Here is an 18,530-nt window from a genome sequence, read left to right on the forward strand (position 1 = left end):
CAACCAAATCCCTCCACTGGAACGGGTACGAATTACCGCTCAAAAACACGCCCCCCGCAAACACCAAAAAACGCCAAAATCCCTCAACACCTTGTTAAACAGCATGTTAAAACAAATACTGCCTTCTCAATACAAGATATTAACTCTTTGGCAGCTGAAGCACAATCATTCCCCAATGACTGCAGTACATGGGAAAGTCATGAACTCATCTCTCCATGTTATCACATAACACGTACGCACATCTTCAAAACGTTTTCTCCAAGCACTTGAAAGAGATTCAGCTCTCTCCTGCCTAGCGTAATGATAACATACTCTGCACAAAACATAACCACATGGCGCTATTCACAAGCCATATTCACAAGAAACTCAACAAGTCATAATAATGACATGCTCTTCATAAACCGTATTTACAAGGAGCTATTTACAAGGAACTCCACTCTTTGGCTTTTTCCCCTGCTAGTTTAGTTCTCTCTGCTTTATTCAATTCTTTCTCTATTCTCCTGTGTGACTCCTTGCGCCACAACTCGATGGCATCTTTCTGAGAGGGTCTTGACTTCCTTTTCCATAGCGCTTCCTCTACTCCCATAATGCATTCTGAATCCCATGTTCCTGAGACAGGCCATCTATATTTCTCCTCTAGATCCTTCGTGCAGTTTACCCATAAATCTAAAAACAAGACAGCGTCTAATCCATGCTTATTATACATATAATGACCAGGTGTGTCTCAAGGCGGGATGTTAACTGACTCTTCTAGTATGCCTTTCCTGGTCCCTATCTGACGCACTTTCGAAAAAAGTGGCATGTTGAAAACAACACAATGGAAACACAATACACAGAAATAAACTGAAACAAGTAACAATCATTCATACTAGAAACATTGTAACATTAAAACAAGCACAAAATCTGAACTGATACAGAGAACTAAACATGTACTTGAAAAACTTTGTGCACTGGAATACAGTACAACCATACCGGTCTCAGAAATGAGACACGTCTTGACCGTTCCCACCTTTTACAGTGGACCCGTCTTGACCGTTCCCACCTTTTACAGTGGACCCATCTTGACCGTTCCCACCTTTTACAGTGGACCCGTCTTGACCGTTCCCACCTTTTACAGTGGACCCGTCTTGAAACTTGATGCATTCCCCATAGTGGTACTCACCGGGAAGCAGAATCTTGAAACTTGAAGGCCTCGGACTTCTACGCATGCGCCTTGGAACAGGTGGACCTCTGGAGACCTCGGACCTTGCTCTCTCACGGGTTGGGCTCTGGTTGAGACGATCCGCGTTCCTCACCGCCTCGCATGGATGCCTGGTCGCAGTCCGTCCTCCTCCTGGGCCTGAGGGAGTAGCGGGAAATCCCGATGGCGTGTACACTTTAAAGTCCGTCACGGCTGTAGAAGGGGGCAAAGCTGGACCTACAACTCCGGCGTGTGGGGAAAGGGATTGTCCCTGTTCGGGCGCCAAATTAATGTGGTAAATAAAATATTACCCTGGCATAATTTCTAGGCATTAACAATTAGCATGTATCAAATGAGAGGCAGAGAGTCCGTGGTGTCCAAGTTAAAAGGGCTTTATTCCAATAACTCGAGTTAGGGAGAATCTGTTCCATCACCACTGAGGTTCAGGAAGGGTCTTCTAACATTTTAATAACAATGAACAGAATATATACATTTTACTCCTTGTACATAGGGCGGAGCGCTCCAGGCAGAGCAAGAAAGAAAGAGATAAGAGCATGTGGGCGTACATGAGGGTGTGTACTTTGATGAGTCATAGGTAGGTGATAGGTAGGTGTCATAGGTGGGTGGGTACTTAGAGGAGGAGTTTGCATGACCAGCTCGAACTTTGTCCTACTTGTGTGCAACATGAGCATGACGTGCAATTGACGTGTAACTGGGAGGAGAGCTGACTTTCAGTCTAGAAGAGATCTCTTGTGTCAAGGCGACCAGCACGCCTGGTACTAACTGATATCTTGAGTCAGGGGATGTATTATCTGAAGCAAAGGTTGCTCGTCACTAAATGACAGAAAGGGCATATTTATTCCTTCATTGCATGAGCTTTCTATGGATGCAAGCACTGTAATCCACTTAAACAGAGACAGAATGGCTGGACCCTATCTATGCAGATGGGTTCTGTGTACCTTCTTCACCAGACTGAAATGTTATTCTGCAGAGCAGACAGATAACTGTTATTCATAATACTGTCTTGGCAGACCTTACTGGGCTTCTTGCGGCTGAGCTAGAAGCATGCGAGGTCAGAGATACGTAACTGCAGCCTTCAGTGTGTCAGGAGTCATGAAAACATTAATTCAGGGACTGGTGGTTCAATCTGAACCACAAAAAGGGTTCAGTACGATATTTATTTAAAAGTGCACAATGCAAAATACATGGGCCTTCATGTTAGCTTAACTTTTGGGAAACTTGATGACTGGCATTCTAATGCAGGACATGAATGCAGAGGCCTTGTGATTCAGGCCACTAAGAGAAATATGCATGTAACATAGGGTATACGTAGGGGGCATCTTGGTCAGGCAAAATATCATTTTCCTCAGGGTGGGGAGGGCGCGGGCACCGCCCACGGCGGGGAAGGGTTGGTCGCAGATTCTAGCACCCCACCCTTCCATTCTGAGGTGGTATCACCGGGCTCTGATTACAGAACCCACAGGGGTGGGGCGAGAACAGACCGATACTGCCTGAAATATATAGTGGCCGAGAAGAAGGAAGGTGGGCAGCGGTGAACCGGGTGCGCTGGCATGGGCTGGCACAACGCCCCTCAGACCCTGGCTGCACGGCCCTCCTCATGCCTTCCTGTCAGTCATAGACCCCCACCCCTGCACGTCCCTCCTTCTGGACATCCCCACACACACCTTCTAATGCCCAATGCACACAAAGCTGTTCCGTGTGCCACTCCCAATGAGTGAATGTCCGCGAATGCCCCCAAAATGGGTCAGCCAACCAACCCTAAGGCAGCGCCCCCCACCACGAGGCACGTCACCAGCACACATTGTACATCGGTGCCCTGAACAGCCCCCACACCCAGCACATCTGGAGATGCGTGCTCGGTACTACAGGTGTGCCCGCTTCACAGCATGGCACTCAAGCCATCATACCGGCACCAAACGCGAGTCCACCCTGGCAGCACAGCGCAAACCCCCGAATCTTGAAGCCCCCTATGCCCCCCTCCACCCCCCCCCCCACACCCTTTGCACCCAAGGCCGACCGCATGCATGTCTCACACAGAGACCGCGTACACCCTATCAGATCGCACCGCCGTTTAGAGCTTCATAGCTCACCCACCCTGCAGCCACCCTGTTAACAGACCAACTTCTCAAAGGCGCAGTCCCACGCCTCCAGCATGCACGTTTTCTGAACCCACCCTGTCTACAGACCACCATCTCAGGGGCTGCGTCCTCAGCGCCACAGCCCACTACATAGACCTATGCCCACCTTGACCACAGACCAGCACCTCCGAGGCGCACAGACCCCCCCCCCAGCTTTTTATCCATTCTCGCAGTCCAGCATCTCGAAGGCGGCATTCCGCACACTCAGCAGAGCCACGCCCCGCCACACCCACCCTACTCACAGTCCAGCATCTCAAAGGCTGTCTCAACATTCACCATCTGCACCCCCACCCTGCCCAGTGCCCACAGACCATCACCTCAAAGGCTCTGCCATCAAGCGCCGTCCTCCAGGTGAAACCTCACCCACCCTGCCCATGTCTGCTCACCCGACATACCACAGTCCCCGCCCTAACTCCAGCGCATCACCTCTGTAGCCCACGGACCGCACCCCGCCGGCACTACACCATCTTAAATAATGCTACATCTCATCCCCTCCACAGACCTCCCCCCATTACAGCCAGCGCCCTCTGCCACCCGCACCCCCTCAGGCAAGAATGAGACAGCCACAGATATCAGCGTAAAGGCGCCCCTTACCTGGTTTTGTTCTCCTCAAACAGCACAGCATGGTTGGTGTTTTGGGGCTCCCGGGTCCCTCTCTGCTGTCACTCCTTTCTTGCGGCTCTCTTCCGAGCGTGTCCCCCCCGCCCCACCTCCGCATATTTCCATGCACATAGAAGCACACTAACACTCATAGCCACAAAAACACACCCTCATTTGCCTGTGTGCACACACACACACACACACACACACTCAACATGAACCCCAAGATCAGGACACATTGGAGTTTCTGGGTAAGAATGTTTAAGGGCCCCTGTTTGGAACAACTTTGAATTTCATAGCCCATTTTATGCTAGTCTAGCTCTTTTCTTACCACATGATATTGACTTGCATGTAAAAGGCTGAGATGCAGAAATACACAGAAGTGAGCAAAAGAGAAATGTCACTTTCCGAGGGACCCCTTGGAAGGTGGGGTCCTAGGCTCCTGGGCAAGTGCCCACTTTGCCCATGCTTTAACACTTCTCTGTCTGCATGGTCCACAAGTCCATCCACACAGAGTCCTCCCTTTATTTTACAAAGAAACTGGTGATCTCTGCGGCTCTCGCTCACCTGGAAGCGCAGAACGCTTCCTCCTGGGACCAGCAGCATCCAATGAGACACAAACCCTTCTGTGGGAGTAGCCAGAGAGTCTGGAGCCCCATACCCCCTCCGTCACAACCAATCCACCCTATAGCGCCTTGAAGATTGAACTTAAAAGCTGTCTCTACCATCCCCACCTCGATTTGGGAATGTCTGCTCGCTGGCCACTCTTACATCCCGACTAGAGATGTCTTCCCTGATCCCCACACTATTCCCCCAAACACCTTTTGAAGAGATCTCCCGACTGTAACTTGTAAAACCCGGTGATCACTCTTACTACTCTGCATCCTAACTAATGGGCCGATGATTGACGTGCATTTACTCTGTTACCCATCAGCTCAGGGTTCTCCAAACCCATCAGCTCAGGGTTCTCCAAAGTCTGTCCCGGAGAGCGGGATCCATGCCAGATTTTTAGCATATCCCCATTTTGATAAATGTAATTCTCTTAAAATATGGCATGGATCTGGCCCTCCAGGACAGACTTTGGAGAATCCCATGCACTAGCTGATTCCTGTCATAATATCCTGTGTATAGTTCACCTACTGTACATTACATAGTGTATACTGGTAGCTGTTGTGTATATATGCATTAAATGTCAAGTGTTCCAATACCCCGGCGGGTTTGGTTTGACCCATAACAAATTGCAACTAACTAAATCAAGAAGATACACACACCACACCACACCACACCACACCACACACGGCACATAGACCTACATGCACACAGAAACATTCACCTGTACACAGAGGCAACACAGGCACATGCAGAAACACATAGATAAGCACTCATATGTAGCTTCAATGAGTAGCTTGTGAGCTACTGGTAGCTTTCCAGCTACCTGTAAGTAGCTCTCCTGTGTGCAACCCACCTTACTAATTTTGATGCTTTTCCTTGGTTGAATATGAAAACCAAAATTAAACAAGCATTGAAAATGCAATATGTCTCGCCTTTGATTACGTTAAAGCCATTTGCTTTGCTAATGGTATTGTAAAGCAAAGCAAATGGCTTTAAGTTCTGCATATCTATACCAATATTAATGCATCCATACATATACATACATATGCATGGTATGTACATAAACGTTTTAAAAAAACACTAATAAAAGCACAGCTAAAAGCTACCTAATTACAATCAGAATTGCTTAAGCTTAACTAAAGCCGAGACCGTTGCATTGCAAATGCTTGTTATATTTGCAGCTTTTGTTTGCACCTAAAAGTTTATTTCACGTATCTGGGTTCTCAGCAGGTGTTTTTAGCTCAAGACATTAGTTTGTTATTACAGAGGGTATGTACTAGGTCATGATGCTGCTATTACCTGCCACGGTCATTATAAATCCAGTTCATGATGGTGTAATGACATTTTGTATACATTGTATTAACTTTTGTATATAGTGATTTATTTTATGGATGTTTAGGCAGAAATGTTTGATTTGCGCTCTTTTGTGAATTTATTATAATCGAGTAAGTTGATCCCTTTTTCTGTCCATTACAGTTCTGTGGTCTTCTCGGAAGGGAGTACCGACAAACTCGCTACTCAACCATGGTCTGAACTCTGGTAGTCTCCCGTTCAGGAGGTCTTAGTCCTTAATGAAATATGCATGCAGGTGCTTAGTGACGAATTGTTCAATTAAGTTGACTGTACAAAGGAATTTGAAGTTAGGGCTGTAGTTTACGATGTCAATAGGATCAAATAGTGGCTTTTTTATCACCAGGCCTACTACCACTATTTGAAGGGAAATGCAAATCTGCTTAGCTAAGCATTATTCTCCCAATATAAGCAACATATTTGCCAGTTATGGTAATGCTGCTAAATAGGGATTCCATGGAATATTGTTGTCCAGGTTCTCTGCGATCCAGGTGTTTAAATGCACCAATTCTTTGGTCATTTATAGGAGGAAGAATGGCGATAAATCTGTTCCAAATGTCTGCAGGTGTTTTCCCAGTCCTTTCTGACTCTTTTGAAAGCTTCAATCTTCTACAAAGACTATCACTAAAGTTAATGATAATCTGGTACCGTAGTACCCAAGCCATCTACCAAGATGTCAAAATCCTCTGGACTTATTTTGTTTGTGTCATGAGGGATATGCTTAGCCATAATATTGATATTTTTATCGGGGAACTTTGCATATAAAAATGGGGCAGAGGCCATGTAGCTGTCTAAAAGAATGTCTAACATGTTGGAGGTGAGATTATTACTTGAGTAAACCATTCTTATGCATTTTGGGTGAGTTTATGGGGGAAATATGTCACTTTCAAATAATTGCTGTTCTCCTGATCTGTGCTTTAAGATGCATTTATATTGTTCATTGACCAATTGGTTATGTATTTAGAAAGATCATTCCTTAATAAGAATGGGTCTTAAGTGTACAGTGATGGCTTGTTTGGTAATCGCCAATATGATGATCCGTATGGTGCCAAAAAGCATTGCAGTAAGGGAACTTAAGCACCAAATTGTCACCGAGCCTGCTGTGGCCAAAGTGTTTGGTCATTCAGTAGTATCTTAAATGCACATAAAATGTGATCATGTTAGCTACAGGAGTATGGCCAAGGCAAAGTTAAGTAAACTGGGGTTAATGGCCTGCCACATTGTCTGCCACCACTCTTCCCTGTTGCTGGTGCAGACAGGCACAAGCTTGCTTGCCTTGGTCTTATCAGCTGCATGGATACCCATCTGCCTTATTAAGATTTTGTTTGTTTGTGTAATTACATATGTCACTCCTCCCTAAGTTCAGTGGGAGTCAGTCAAAAAAACTTAGATGTAATAGATATTCTAAAGTAGAGATTCTTTGTTCAAATATACCTGCCGTTAGTTGTACATTTTTTTCCTCTACTTGCTATATATCTTATAGAGTCCTGGGTTATTCCTAAATATGTATCAATGCATAGTAATATTACTTTCTCAGACACTTGAGTTGAATTATTCATTGGCTGACAAAGATGTCTTGGTTTGTTTTTCGGAATACGTTTTAAGCCCTCTGGGAATACCTGTCACCTTGAAGATACGTCGCAAATCCTTTGTCATCATGTCCATGATGGAGGCTGGTATTCCCACCACCCTGCTGCTAGCAGAAATATTATGTCGGATTCTGCTATCACCTGCTGGATGCGGTGTTTGTGAGGCAGGGTGGATGTTTTTGCAGATTCTGGTCCATAGCAGCCTTGAAGAAATACAACCATAAATTTGGTGATTCTTTGAATGAGATTGGGATTTTCTGTGTTCTAAACGCTCTGAATTTAGTCTTATGGAGCTGCACACTACTGCCTCCGTCCAAACTGTAATGAATATTTTTTTCCGCAAGGGATGGATTTGCAGAAAAGACCAGTTTAGTTTAAGAAATGCATCTGCACATGCCATCCATGAGTTAATGACTTGGCAGAGATGCTAATTGATTGGTGAAGGAATGCATTCAATTGGTACTTGTCATAGGATTGAGTTTGAATGAATCTATTCTGAAAATTGTTTGTCACGGTGTATAAGATGGCAAGCACTGTCCTTGCTGATCAGGGGGCGTGGCCCAGCCTTAAAATGACTTCTCCTTGTCTCCAAAGAATGTAATTGTCAACATCAAGTAGGTTCTGGGCAAGGTAGCTTGCACACAAGCAAACAAAAGTTGTCAGGCATATCCACAGGATGAGCTAAGCCTATAAGGTGCTAAGAAGAAAAATGGTTGAGTTTCAGGAATTCCTGTAAAGTCTACCATGGATTGTTTGTATATATGTATAGTAAGAGAATCACAGAATTGATCAGAAACATGGTTATTTGTACTAGAAAAAGGAGTGTTGTGTGCCCTGCAAATCAATGAAGTCATGGGAACTATTAAGACAGGTAAGCAAGCAACCGACGGCCAGGGAAGGATGAGAGGATGTGACGTGCTGGTGTTAATATCAAGGACAGGGACCTGCAGCTAGAGGAACTCCTTTGGTAAAATGTAGGCGCATTGGGAGACACACTGCTACTGGAAGCCGGCTCAGGGTTACATGCATTTTGAGATCTAGAAAGGTGTTGATGAAGCAATGTAGACCAAGTATTAAATGTGGTTAGTAAGTGACCCGCTGCTTTTTGTGTACTTCGAAATTCTCTCTGTACTACCATCTTCTTGACTTTTGTCATGGAAGTAGACGTTTACTGTGTTTCCCTTTATTGGATCTTGGAACCTTCGTTCTTCTGTTCTATGAGAGTATAACACGTGTAGAAAGCTTCAATACCTTCCCTGGCCAATGTTCTGTGGAGCGGAGCCTTCTTGTGGCTGTTTATCAGCACGCTGTCTTATATATTGGTGTCTCTGGAGACTTGCTACATTACATGAAGCTCCACTTTCCCTTCCTTTCACCTCATTACCACTGTATTTCAATTTATGACTGGTACGTTCCCTCATATTAGTATCGTTTGTCTTTTTTCGTGAAGGACTTGTGATAGACCTTTTTATTTGAGTTTTTAAACTATAACCGTGGTCTCCATGGTGAAAAGGAAGTGATCGGAAGGATTTTTATACGCCATTTTTTAATAAGTTACCTTGTTAATATTTCGTTTTTTAAAGAAATTAGTCATTAATCACCTTGTTAATGTTCATCTAAAAAAATGATGCTTCAGTCTAGATTTGAGAGCCTGTATGGTCTGTCATTAATGAGTGCGCCAGTGCAGTAGGCTCCAGCATGGTTGTAGGTGATGAGGCATATTTCAAGCGGGGTTTACTACTGCACGCTTTAAGTGTGTACAGTAAGTATGGGGTCGTTAAGAGACTGCTTGCATCCTGTCCGTCATCATCAGTGCTTTATCGCAGCCTGCTGAAGCCTAACAAGATTGTGGGATTGGAAACCGCGTCACGGGAGCGCTTTGGCAGTGATCCAGAAAGCTTTCTGCACTCCTCCCCCACACCCTTTTTCTTGTCATTTGAAGTATCCAATGGTAGCTTTCAGATGGGCAAGTAGCTCGCATAAATGCATCTGGCAGACGTCAGCTTAGCACTACCCACATCTGAGTCAGTGATTGGGAGCAGGCGATTTGAATGACTCTGTAAGGCTGCGTCTCTCTCACATTAAGTGACCTTAATGGAAGCAGCACAGTTACTACACTTCACGGAGGAAACAAAGAAACGAGTGAATGAGGTTGGCTAATGCAGCGAAATACTAGGACGGTGACGAAGATGGCAAGCACGCCGAACTTCACAAGTGATGCCCAGGGATGCTGAGCTGGTTTCCAAAGCTGCCTTATTTGTCGGAGCACGTTTCCTTTGTACTCCCATTCCCAGGCTGTTTTCATGCCTTTGTCTTTGTGCCCTGTCATGTGCAGGGGGAAGGTGCGTACTCGTTAATAATTCATAGACTTCTGTAGCGGCACAAAACGGCCAAGAGCTGGATTGTGTATCTTGAACGGGCACTTTTCTATTTCTCGTCAAATAAGCCCTTCCTGGCATCCATGTATTACAAATCGTCATTCTTTATTCTTCAAAAATGGGTAGATTATATTTTTATGTTCCTGTTTAATGTTAGACAAAGGCTTATCTGTAACTTAATATTCCAATGCAACCATTTTCGAGCAAATCACTCATTCTTATTGAATTCTGTTTCGGAAGAATTAAATATTTACTTGGTTGGTTTTTAATGATTTGACTTAATTTATTTGTAGCAAATTGTAATCTAGCAGCACTCATACTGACTCTGTTTTGGTGTTTTCTGTGACATGAGATAGGAACAGACATCGATTCTAAGGTAATCTGATTTTGTGGTTATTTCTTTATTTTACCCTATACTTGGGTAATTTCACAGTTTCTTTACTTTAGTGAACACTTAATATCCTTGCTTAATTTGCGCTGGTGGTCCCTTCATCGGACTTTGATCGAGCAAAAAAGTAACACAAAGAAGAGAGACGAGAAACAAGTGACAAGGGCCGAAAAAGGGATGAAAACAAACCTGCATGAGCGAGATAGAGGGATGGAATGTCTGGTGTGTTAAAGAGGACTGAAGTGGAATGGAAACTATGCTGGCTTGGTATTCCAAATAACGACCATCGATAGCACAGGCCGTGGGCTTCTGGTCAAAACTTTGTGCCCTGGAAGTTTTTCTTTTGCAAATTAAGCACTATGGATTTTTTTTTATGTTGACGTTTTGGTTAACTTATAAATTGCATTGAATCGTACACTTTGCTAATACTTTTTTTAAAGCTATTATTCGTTAGTAGCTTATTTTCCAAATCGTTTCCCAAAAATACCACCAATTTTATTTTGGGTTAAAAATGGTATTGGTAAGTTCTATATATTTTCATCCCTTAGAAGCTATTTCATCCTAATAAAATGTGTCTACTGATTCAAAGAACAGAAATAACTTGCCCAACAGTCTGGTCAAAGATCTTTTAGTCTATATTCCGAGCTATAAGCCACTGTGGTCCCTGCTGCTACCTGCTTTGCTGTGATAATATTACACGTCCCATTATTGATACCTTCTCATTGGATATTTACAAGCAGACAATCTAGTTTAAGATAAACGTGTTGCATTACTTAATGTTTCCCTTGATAAGCAATAGGGACAATCAAATTAAGGCTGGCTAGGAACCTGCGTGATTGTGAAAACAATGTCATGGTTGGTTCTTTGTGAAAATGAAGATCTCTAGACTTTTAGGGTGTCAACTATAGTGTCAAGTTAATTGCATCCTCTTACAGAAGTGTAGACCCTTTGGGTAACTGATACACTCAGTTTTTGGCACCCATTCAAGATAAAGGTCTTGTCTGGTTAGCTTTGCTGTACTGTACTTGTTAAAGGGGAGGAGCTCTGCACCATTATTCCCTTGGTAACACAACTTTAAAGTTCCTATTTCAGAAGTGTATGGATCAAGCGTACTTAAAGCTGCAAAAATGTGTTGTCTGTTAAGCTGAATTCATGCCGAATTATCCCTGTTAGGAAACCTGGAATTATTCTGTTGGTGGTATATGCATGTCAGGATGCTATACTTTGGTGCATGGTATATTGCATCCAAAAATGCCTAGATATTATTTTGGGATGAATGGCCACAGTTACAGTTATTGTGCTTCCACACTAATCCACGTGCAGTGCTCATGGTTGACAAATGTTCAGTGTGGTGCTTAATGGAGGCATAGGCCTAACCCATGTGGCCATATGTTGGGTGGTTTTTGCAGTTACATTCTGAAAATGCATAATTTTTTTTTTTTAACATAAATTTTTATTGAAAGCATTGCAGCGTCAAAATCAGAGTACAATCTACATGGTCAAGCAAAGTCATGGTACATTCACAATAAGAAATTATTGCACAATTCAGCCCAGTAATCTAGTCCGGTTCATGCCCAGTTCCATCGTGGGGGATTCACAGAGTTCACCCCGGTTAATGTTCCAGTGGCCCCACTTCGCAGGGCAGCCACGGAGCTTGTAGACAGTTTTTTGGGCCAACATGCACCTGTCCAGTTCAGCCATCCAACCCACCACCAGAGGTCTATCGGCCACACCCCACTTCATTGCAATTGAACGCTTGGCAATTAGGAAACTCAAAGCGGCCTATTGTAACTCTAAGTCATTCAGGTCTGTGGCACCCAAGATATTGAGGACGATTTCTTTTGGTGACAGAGAAATGGGTTTTCCCAGCGAGTCATTCATTTTTCGGTCTGAAGACGGCTGGAATGCCAGAAACCGGTCCTCGGAAGCTTGTTTCCGGTCCAGGGAAGGCATGGCATGGCAGTTCGGGCTAGACTGTTCCCATGAGGCACAGGGTCAGACTGATTTGCATAAAGCCATGTCTGAACTGGGGTGGCAGAGTGGGCTAAAGAACGGTGATGGATCAAACCCAGATCTTTTGACTGGGTGTGAGTGTTTGATTGGTTCAGATGCTCCGTCCATCACCACCCCCTTTTGTACCGCTTTGACTGACAGTCAACCATTCCCATCAGGTGGCAGTCGTTCAAATGTCTAGGGATATGGGCCGCATTACTCCCCAACTTGAAATGTCGCTTAATATCACCCCACTGGTCAAGAAGGCAAAAGAGGATCTCTGAGGCTGGCATAGCTTACCACTTAACCCGCTGGGGAGAGTGGCCCTTTTTAAAATGATGATCCTCCCCAGTTTCCTATGCATTATCCAGAATACCCCATTCCACCTCCCGCAAAGCTGGGTTAGGGAACTAGACAGCATTGGCACAAAGTTCCTTTGGGGGAACGTACGGCCGCGTATAGCTCTCGCCCACTGCCAGATCACCCCCCCCTTTCGATGGGGGCATGGGCATGACTAATCTCTATCTGTATTATCTAGCAACCCGGCTGCTCGTCCTGCAGGATTGGCGGCTGGTCTGATCCAGCATATAGGATCGCATTAAGGAAATTAGGACTCTCACAAATTTAGGCAATGTTGTATGGTGCGCTGTGCCCAGAGCCCTACCATTGGTGACTCGAGCGGCCCTGCTGGCCTGGCGCTCAGCCCTGTGTCACACTCGGTGGGACAACAAATTGACGCAACAAACACCTCTCTGGCAGGGCTTTTGGCTGAGGGTGGTGGGAGCTTTGGAGGGGTTCTGGGGATGGGCCCTTATTGGTATATCACAATTGGGAGATGTGTGGGTGGGGAGCACAGACACTCGTTCCAAGACCTAGAGACCCGTTACACCTTTCACAATTTTACAGATATCTGCAGTTATATCACACCCTCAGCCCACACCTATCAACTGGCACTACACTTCCAGAGTTTAGCCCAATGGAAGAGCAGATCATGATGGGAGATTTGGGGATGGGAGGGGTGTCCCGGATATACTACTCCTTAACCAACAATGGCCCAACAACGCTGGACTCGCTCAGTCTCCGCTGGGCGGTGTGGCTGGGTCCTCTCAAGGACAAGGACTGGTGTGATGCCATAATGGTTCCCAAAACCATTACACCTCAGCCAAGCTTCGCCTAATCCAGCTATATTATCTTCATAGCGCCTACCTAACCCCTGATCGCCTTTACAAGGTGGGTCTGCGACCCTCTCCACCACCTTACCTCATATTGGTAAACACTGGAATCTGAGCTCACGGGTGTCCTGGGTTGTGAAGTACCACACAACCCGTTGAATCTCCTCCTGGGAGTTATGGACGGTCTAGACGGATCCAAGGCAGACAAAGTCCTCCTGGGTACCACCATCAAGGTGGCCAAGCGAGAGATCTCCGCAGCATAGAAACAGTCTGCTCCCCCGCCAAGTGTAACTAAATGGTGCAAAGGCGTAGATTGGTGCTCCGTGCAAAAAAAAAGCCTGTTTGAAGCTAGGGGATGCCAAACACCAGAAGGTCTGGGGCAAGTGGTGAAGGGGGTTCCTTGTCCTTTATTGGACTCAGATTGTATATAATAATGCATCAAGAAGTGGGTTGAATGCATGCTCGTGCATAACAGACTAATCTCCTGAGGCGGAAAGCCGGGAGCACGTTTAGCAAAATTTTAAAAATTTGAGTGTCACAAATCTGTGTGGTGATTTTAAACCTACCTGATCTTCTCTCACTTCGTTTAGGGGCCCTAGCACGCTCCTGCTTTGTCCGTGCAGTGGATTCTAGCGCTGCTACGGGACCACAAAGTAAACAACACTCTCTGCCGCCATCTCCGGCGAACCCGCCGGCCACGCCCCTTTTCGAGGCCACGCCCCGCCGATACCTTTTAAATGATGCTGATCACAAGCGCCATTCAGAGACTAATCTCCTGAGGCGGAAAGCCCGGAGCACGTTTAGCAAAATTTTTCAAATTTGAGTGTCACAAATCTGTGTGGTGATTTTTAAACCTACCTGATCTTCTCTCACTTCGTTTAGGGGCCCTAGCACGCTCCTGCCTTGTCCGTGCAGTGGATTCTAGCGCTGCTACGGGACCACAAAGTAAACAACACTCTCTGCCGCCATCTCCGGCGAACCTGCAGGCCACGCCCCTTTTCGAGGCCACACCCCTTTTCGAGGCCACACCCCCTGCCGATACCTTTTAAATAACGCTGATCACAAGCACCATTCAGAGACTAATCTCCTGAGGCGGAAAGCCGGGAGCACGTTTAGCAAAATTTTTAAAATTTGAGTGTCACAAATCTGTACAAGGTTTCATACAATGCCTTTGAACAACAATATTATAACAACTTAAACCCTTTTCCTGACGATATTAACGATGCTGTTTTTACACTTAACAATGATCTCACGGCTGCTTTTGAGAAAGTAGCTCCGCTTCAAACCCTCACCTCCCGCAGACAAAAACAGTAAGCCCCCTGGTTCACTCAGGAACTAAGCGAACATAGAAGTAGGTGCAAAAAGATGGAGCGACATTGGCGGCAGACCTATGACCCAGAAGCCAAGACTCTTTACAGACCAGTCCTCAAGGAGTTTCGCAAACTCAAACGCAACTCCATGAGCACCTACTTCGCTGAAACTATTGCCAATGCAAAAAACTCTACCAAAGCCCTCTTTAACATTGTTAAAGATTTTACGAATCCCAGTGCTCTATCTGCCCCAGTCCCCCCTTCCCAAGCACTATGTGAAAACTTATCAGATTTCTTTGAAAGTAAAATAACCAACATTGCGGCAACTATTCGTCAGAATGGGACCAACATTACCGAAGACCCTACCATCATTTGCAAGCATGCGTTTACCGCTTTCCAACCTCTAACTAAAGAGCATGCACTTAATCTATTCTTGAAATGCATATCAGGCTCTCCATTGGACCCAGCCCCGGCCCTTATCATGAACGAAATTGCCCCTCTAGTTATCGACCCCCTACTCGAAATATGGAATGCTTCCTTACTTTCAGGCGCAGTCCCCTCCGCTTGGAAACATGCACTGCTTATTCCTATCCAAAAAAAAGCAGGCATGGACCCTACCTGCCTAAGCAATTACCGGCCTATCTCGCTCCTACCCAAGCCCGCTAAAGTGCTCAAGAAAGCGGTACAAGAGCAGCTTTCCTATTAACTGGAATCAAACTCTATGTTCCATGGTACCCAATCTGGATTCAGACCGGACTTTAGCACCGAGTCAGCTCTGCTTGAGGTTTCCGAGTCGATTAGAGAATGCACGGATAGGGGAGAGGAGGCCATGTTGGTCCTCCTCGACCTATCCGCTGCATTCGACACCATCTCCCATGACACTTTACTGGGTCGCCTGCAAGAGGTAGGTGTCAGCGGAATTCCCCTTACTTGGGTCAAATCGTTCCTTACGAACAGATTCCAACAGGTGACGCTGGGTCCCTTTCTTTCCTCCAAGAAACCATTGATTTGGGGCGTTCCACAAGGTTCTGCTCTCAGTCCGCTCCTATTCAATGTGTACCTAAAACCGCTAGCAAAAGTGCTTGAATCTTGGGGCGTCAAAGTAACCTTTTACGCTGACGACACCTAACTAGTGTTCTCCTTCAAAGACCACTCCGATAAAACATTCCACAAACTTTCGCCACTGCATGACAAACATTGCTTCCTGGATGTCTGTCAATAATTTAAAGCTTAACACAGACAAGACTGAGGTCCTATTTTTCAATTAGAAATCCCCCATATCGTCCACTCTCTGGTGGCCAACTGAACTGAACCCTCCCCCGGAACCAGTCCAAGCTGCCCGTAACCTTGGCTTCCAATTTGATACTGCCCTTTCCTGCAAGACTCAAATTAATAAAGTCACCTCGTCGTGATTTGGAAAGCTTCGCATGATAAAAAAAATCATCCCATACCTGCCTCTGGACTCTCGCAAAACAGTAGTCCATGCCCTCATCACCGCTCATTTGGACTACGCAAACAGTCTGTATGCAGGGGCTCCGGCATACCTCATAAACCAACTTCAGAGAGTCCAGAATGCAGCGGCTAGACTGATTTGCAACATCCCATACCGTCATTTTATTTCACCCCATCTGATTAAACTTCACTGGCTCCCAGTGAGACTGCGCATCCAATTTAAAACCTTAACTGTGGCTTTTAGAGCTCTTAATGACCGAGGTCCTATCTATCTAAGTCGCAGAATGAAGCTCTCACAAGCCCCCCGAAACCTCAGATCCAACCATCTCCGTCTTATGATCTGCCCCCGTTTCCGCTTGGCACGCACCGGAGGAAGAACCCTCGCAGTGGCCACCTCCAAATTGTGGAACCAACTTCCTATAGAGCTGAGATTTCTGACATCAGAGCCTGTATTCCGGAAAAAACTCAAGACCTGGCTTTTTTCCCTCATCTAATTCTACCTTCTCCCTACCTCATCCTTCTGACCCTTTGGAGATAGCGTCTTTAGCGCCGGGACACCTCCGTTGGAGATAGCTGAGCGCTCTACAAACTACTAAATAAATAACAGAAACAACAGTCTACCACTGTACCAGATTGCTATTGCTTACCTGTGCTGGACTGTTTTCTGTGTTAATTCAAAAATCTAAAAAATTGTTTATCAAAAAAACCATTCGGTGTGCCTCTGCTGGTTTGTGGATCGACTGTCTGGCTTTTGAATGCCAGTGGCCGGGGATGTGTATTCTTTCAGACAGCCACCGAGGGTGGGGAGGGTTGATGTGTATCCTCCTTTACTGAATGAGTCAGGCTGGGCTGAATAGACCTGGGCAGCATTTAGAGTAGTGGGAGGAGATTTCCCTTGCACCTGAATAGGCCCTGTCTGCCTTGGACAAGGCAGTCTCCACCTCTGCCGGGTAGCTGGACCAGAGAGGACAGAACTGGTTTTGGCTGAGCACAGAGCCTCTCTGCACCAAGAAAACGAAGAAATTTGCTGTATATATAGTGGGGCTCAGACACTAGTATTTTGGATTACTGCTGAACAAAGGAACCTGCCAAGAAGAAGAACCGAGAAAGCTGGAGTAGGAGTACAACCTCTGTGCTGTGTGTTGTTGAGGTTGGCCTGCAGTGGTTGCTTCAGTCTTGGGCAGGGAAATGACTGGACTGTCCTTTCTTCATCCTGCTGTTAACGTTTTCTCCAAGGGCTTGAAATAGAGCTTGCCTCCTGTTGGTAGTCTCAGGGATGGAAAAGACTTCAATGATCACTTTTGGACTTCAAGAGGAACCTCTACCAAAGAGAAGAGCTGGAAGAAACTAGAGAAGGAGTACTGCCCCTTTGCTGTGCGCTGTCTGGGGTTGGTCTGCAGTAGCTGTTTCTGACCAGGAGAGGAACTGTGTGTGTATCCTGCTTGAAATAGTATTTCCAAGGGCTTGGAAGTGGAGCTTGCCCCCTGTTCAAGAAGTCTCAGGAACAGCAAAGACCTCACCATCCTCTTCGGCACCATCTCTGGAACTGCTGGTTTCAGTCGCCGCAGAAGGAAAGGACAACCGACTCGGTCACCGATTCCGTAACTCTGAAGAACTGTGTTTTGTGGATATTTCTACAATTTAAGGTTACCTTGCAAAGTAACTATTTTTATAGTATTGTATGTTGGATCTTTGTTGTATTTGGTCTTGTTTGGTTCAGATAAAGTTTTAATTATTTTTTTAATCTGGTGTTGTGTCCAATTGTAGTGTTTTCACTGTGTTACTGTATGCAGGCACACATGCTTCACACACTGCCTCTGAGATAAGCCTAGCTGCTCGTGGCAAGCTACTAAGGGGATGAGCAGGCGTTATTTTAGAAGTGTATCCCCCTTACACTGACTAGGTAGAAGGGACCCTACTTGGACAAAGGTGCAAACCATTGCCAACTAGAGACCCCCATTTCTAACCGCGTACCAAAGAATCAAATTTAGTACGCTTAGTGGTCATTCAGAAATGGAGATTTATGGAGAGGACAAATTCTCTTGGGGCCTTTTCTTTCTTCCTCACTGTGATTTCATTAATTTTTTAGGCGAATTTGCACGGTGCAGAGCAACTATATAAACTGTAACAAATATGGTTAACTACCAGTTTGGCCACATCTGTAGCCACTTTTGAAATACTTGAATTTGCAAATAAATGTTTTCGCTTTATATAGTTCTGATAAAATATTGTTTTTGGTATTTTTCTATCAATGCATTATGTTTCGATGGTGGCTTTTGTCTTTATTTGAGCGCTGTAAAAATGCAAAACGTCTGCCAAGGCAGTGCTTGGCTCGAGCTGTTTTTAGT

General features: G+C 45.4%; 1 protein-coding gene across 4 annotated transcripts in view; it reads left to right on the forward strand.

The window, feature by feature from the left end:
- The window catches only part of BTBD10 (BTB domain containing 10), a 215,346-nt gene that overhangs the window by 66,019 nt on the left and 130,797 nt on the right, over positions 1-18,530 (forward strand). Inside the window, exon 1 of one of the 4 annotated variants that reach the window (XM_078680906.1) lies at positions 9,560-9,832. The exons of 2 other annotated variants lie outside the window; for them this stretch is intronic. In XM_078680906.1, coding sequence (XP_078537032.1) covers positions 9,708-9,832 — 125 coding nt within the window. In that variant the 5' untranslated portion in view covers positions 9,560-9,707. Of the gene's footprint in view, positions 1-9,559; positions 9,833-18,530 lie in introns of those variants that run through there. One more of the 4 variants, XM_078680907.1, reaches the window with a different exon arrangement.

This window comes from Lissotriton helveticus, chromosome 3_1 (assembly GCF_964261635.1).
Source record: "Lissotriton helveticus chromosome 3_1, aLisHel1.1, whole genome shotgun sequence".
NCBI classification, from domain to species: Eukaryota; Metazoa; Chordata; class Amphibia; order Caudata; family Salamandridae; genus Lissotriton; species Lissotriton helveticus.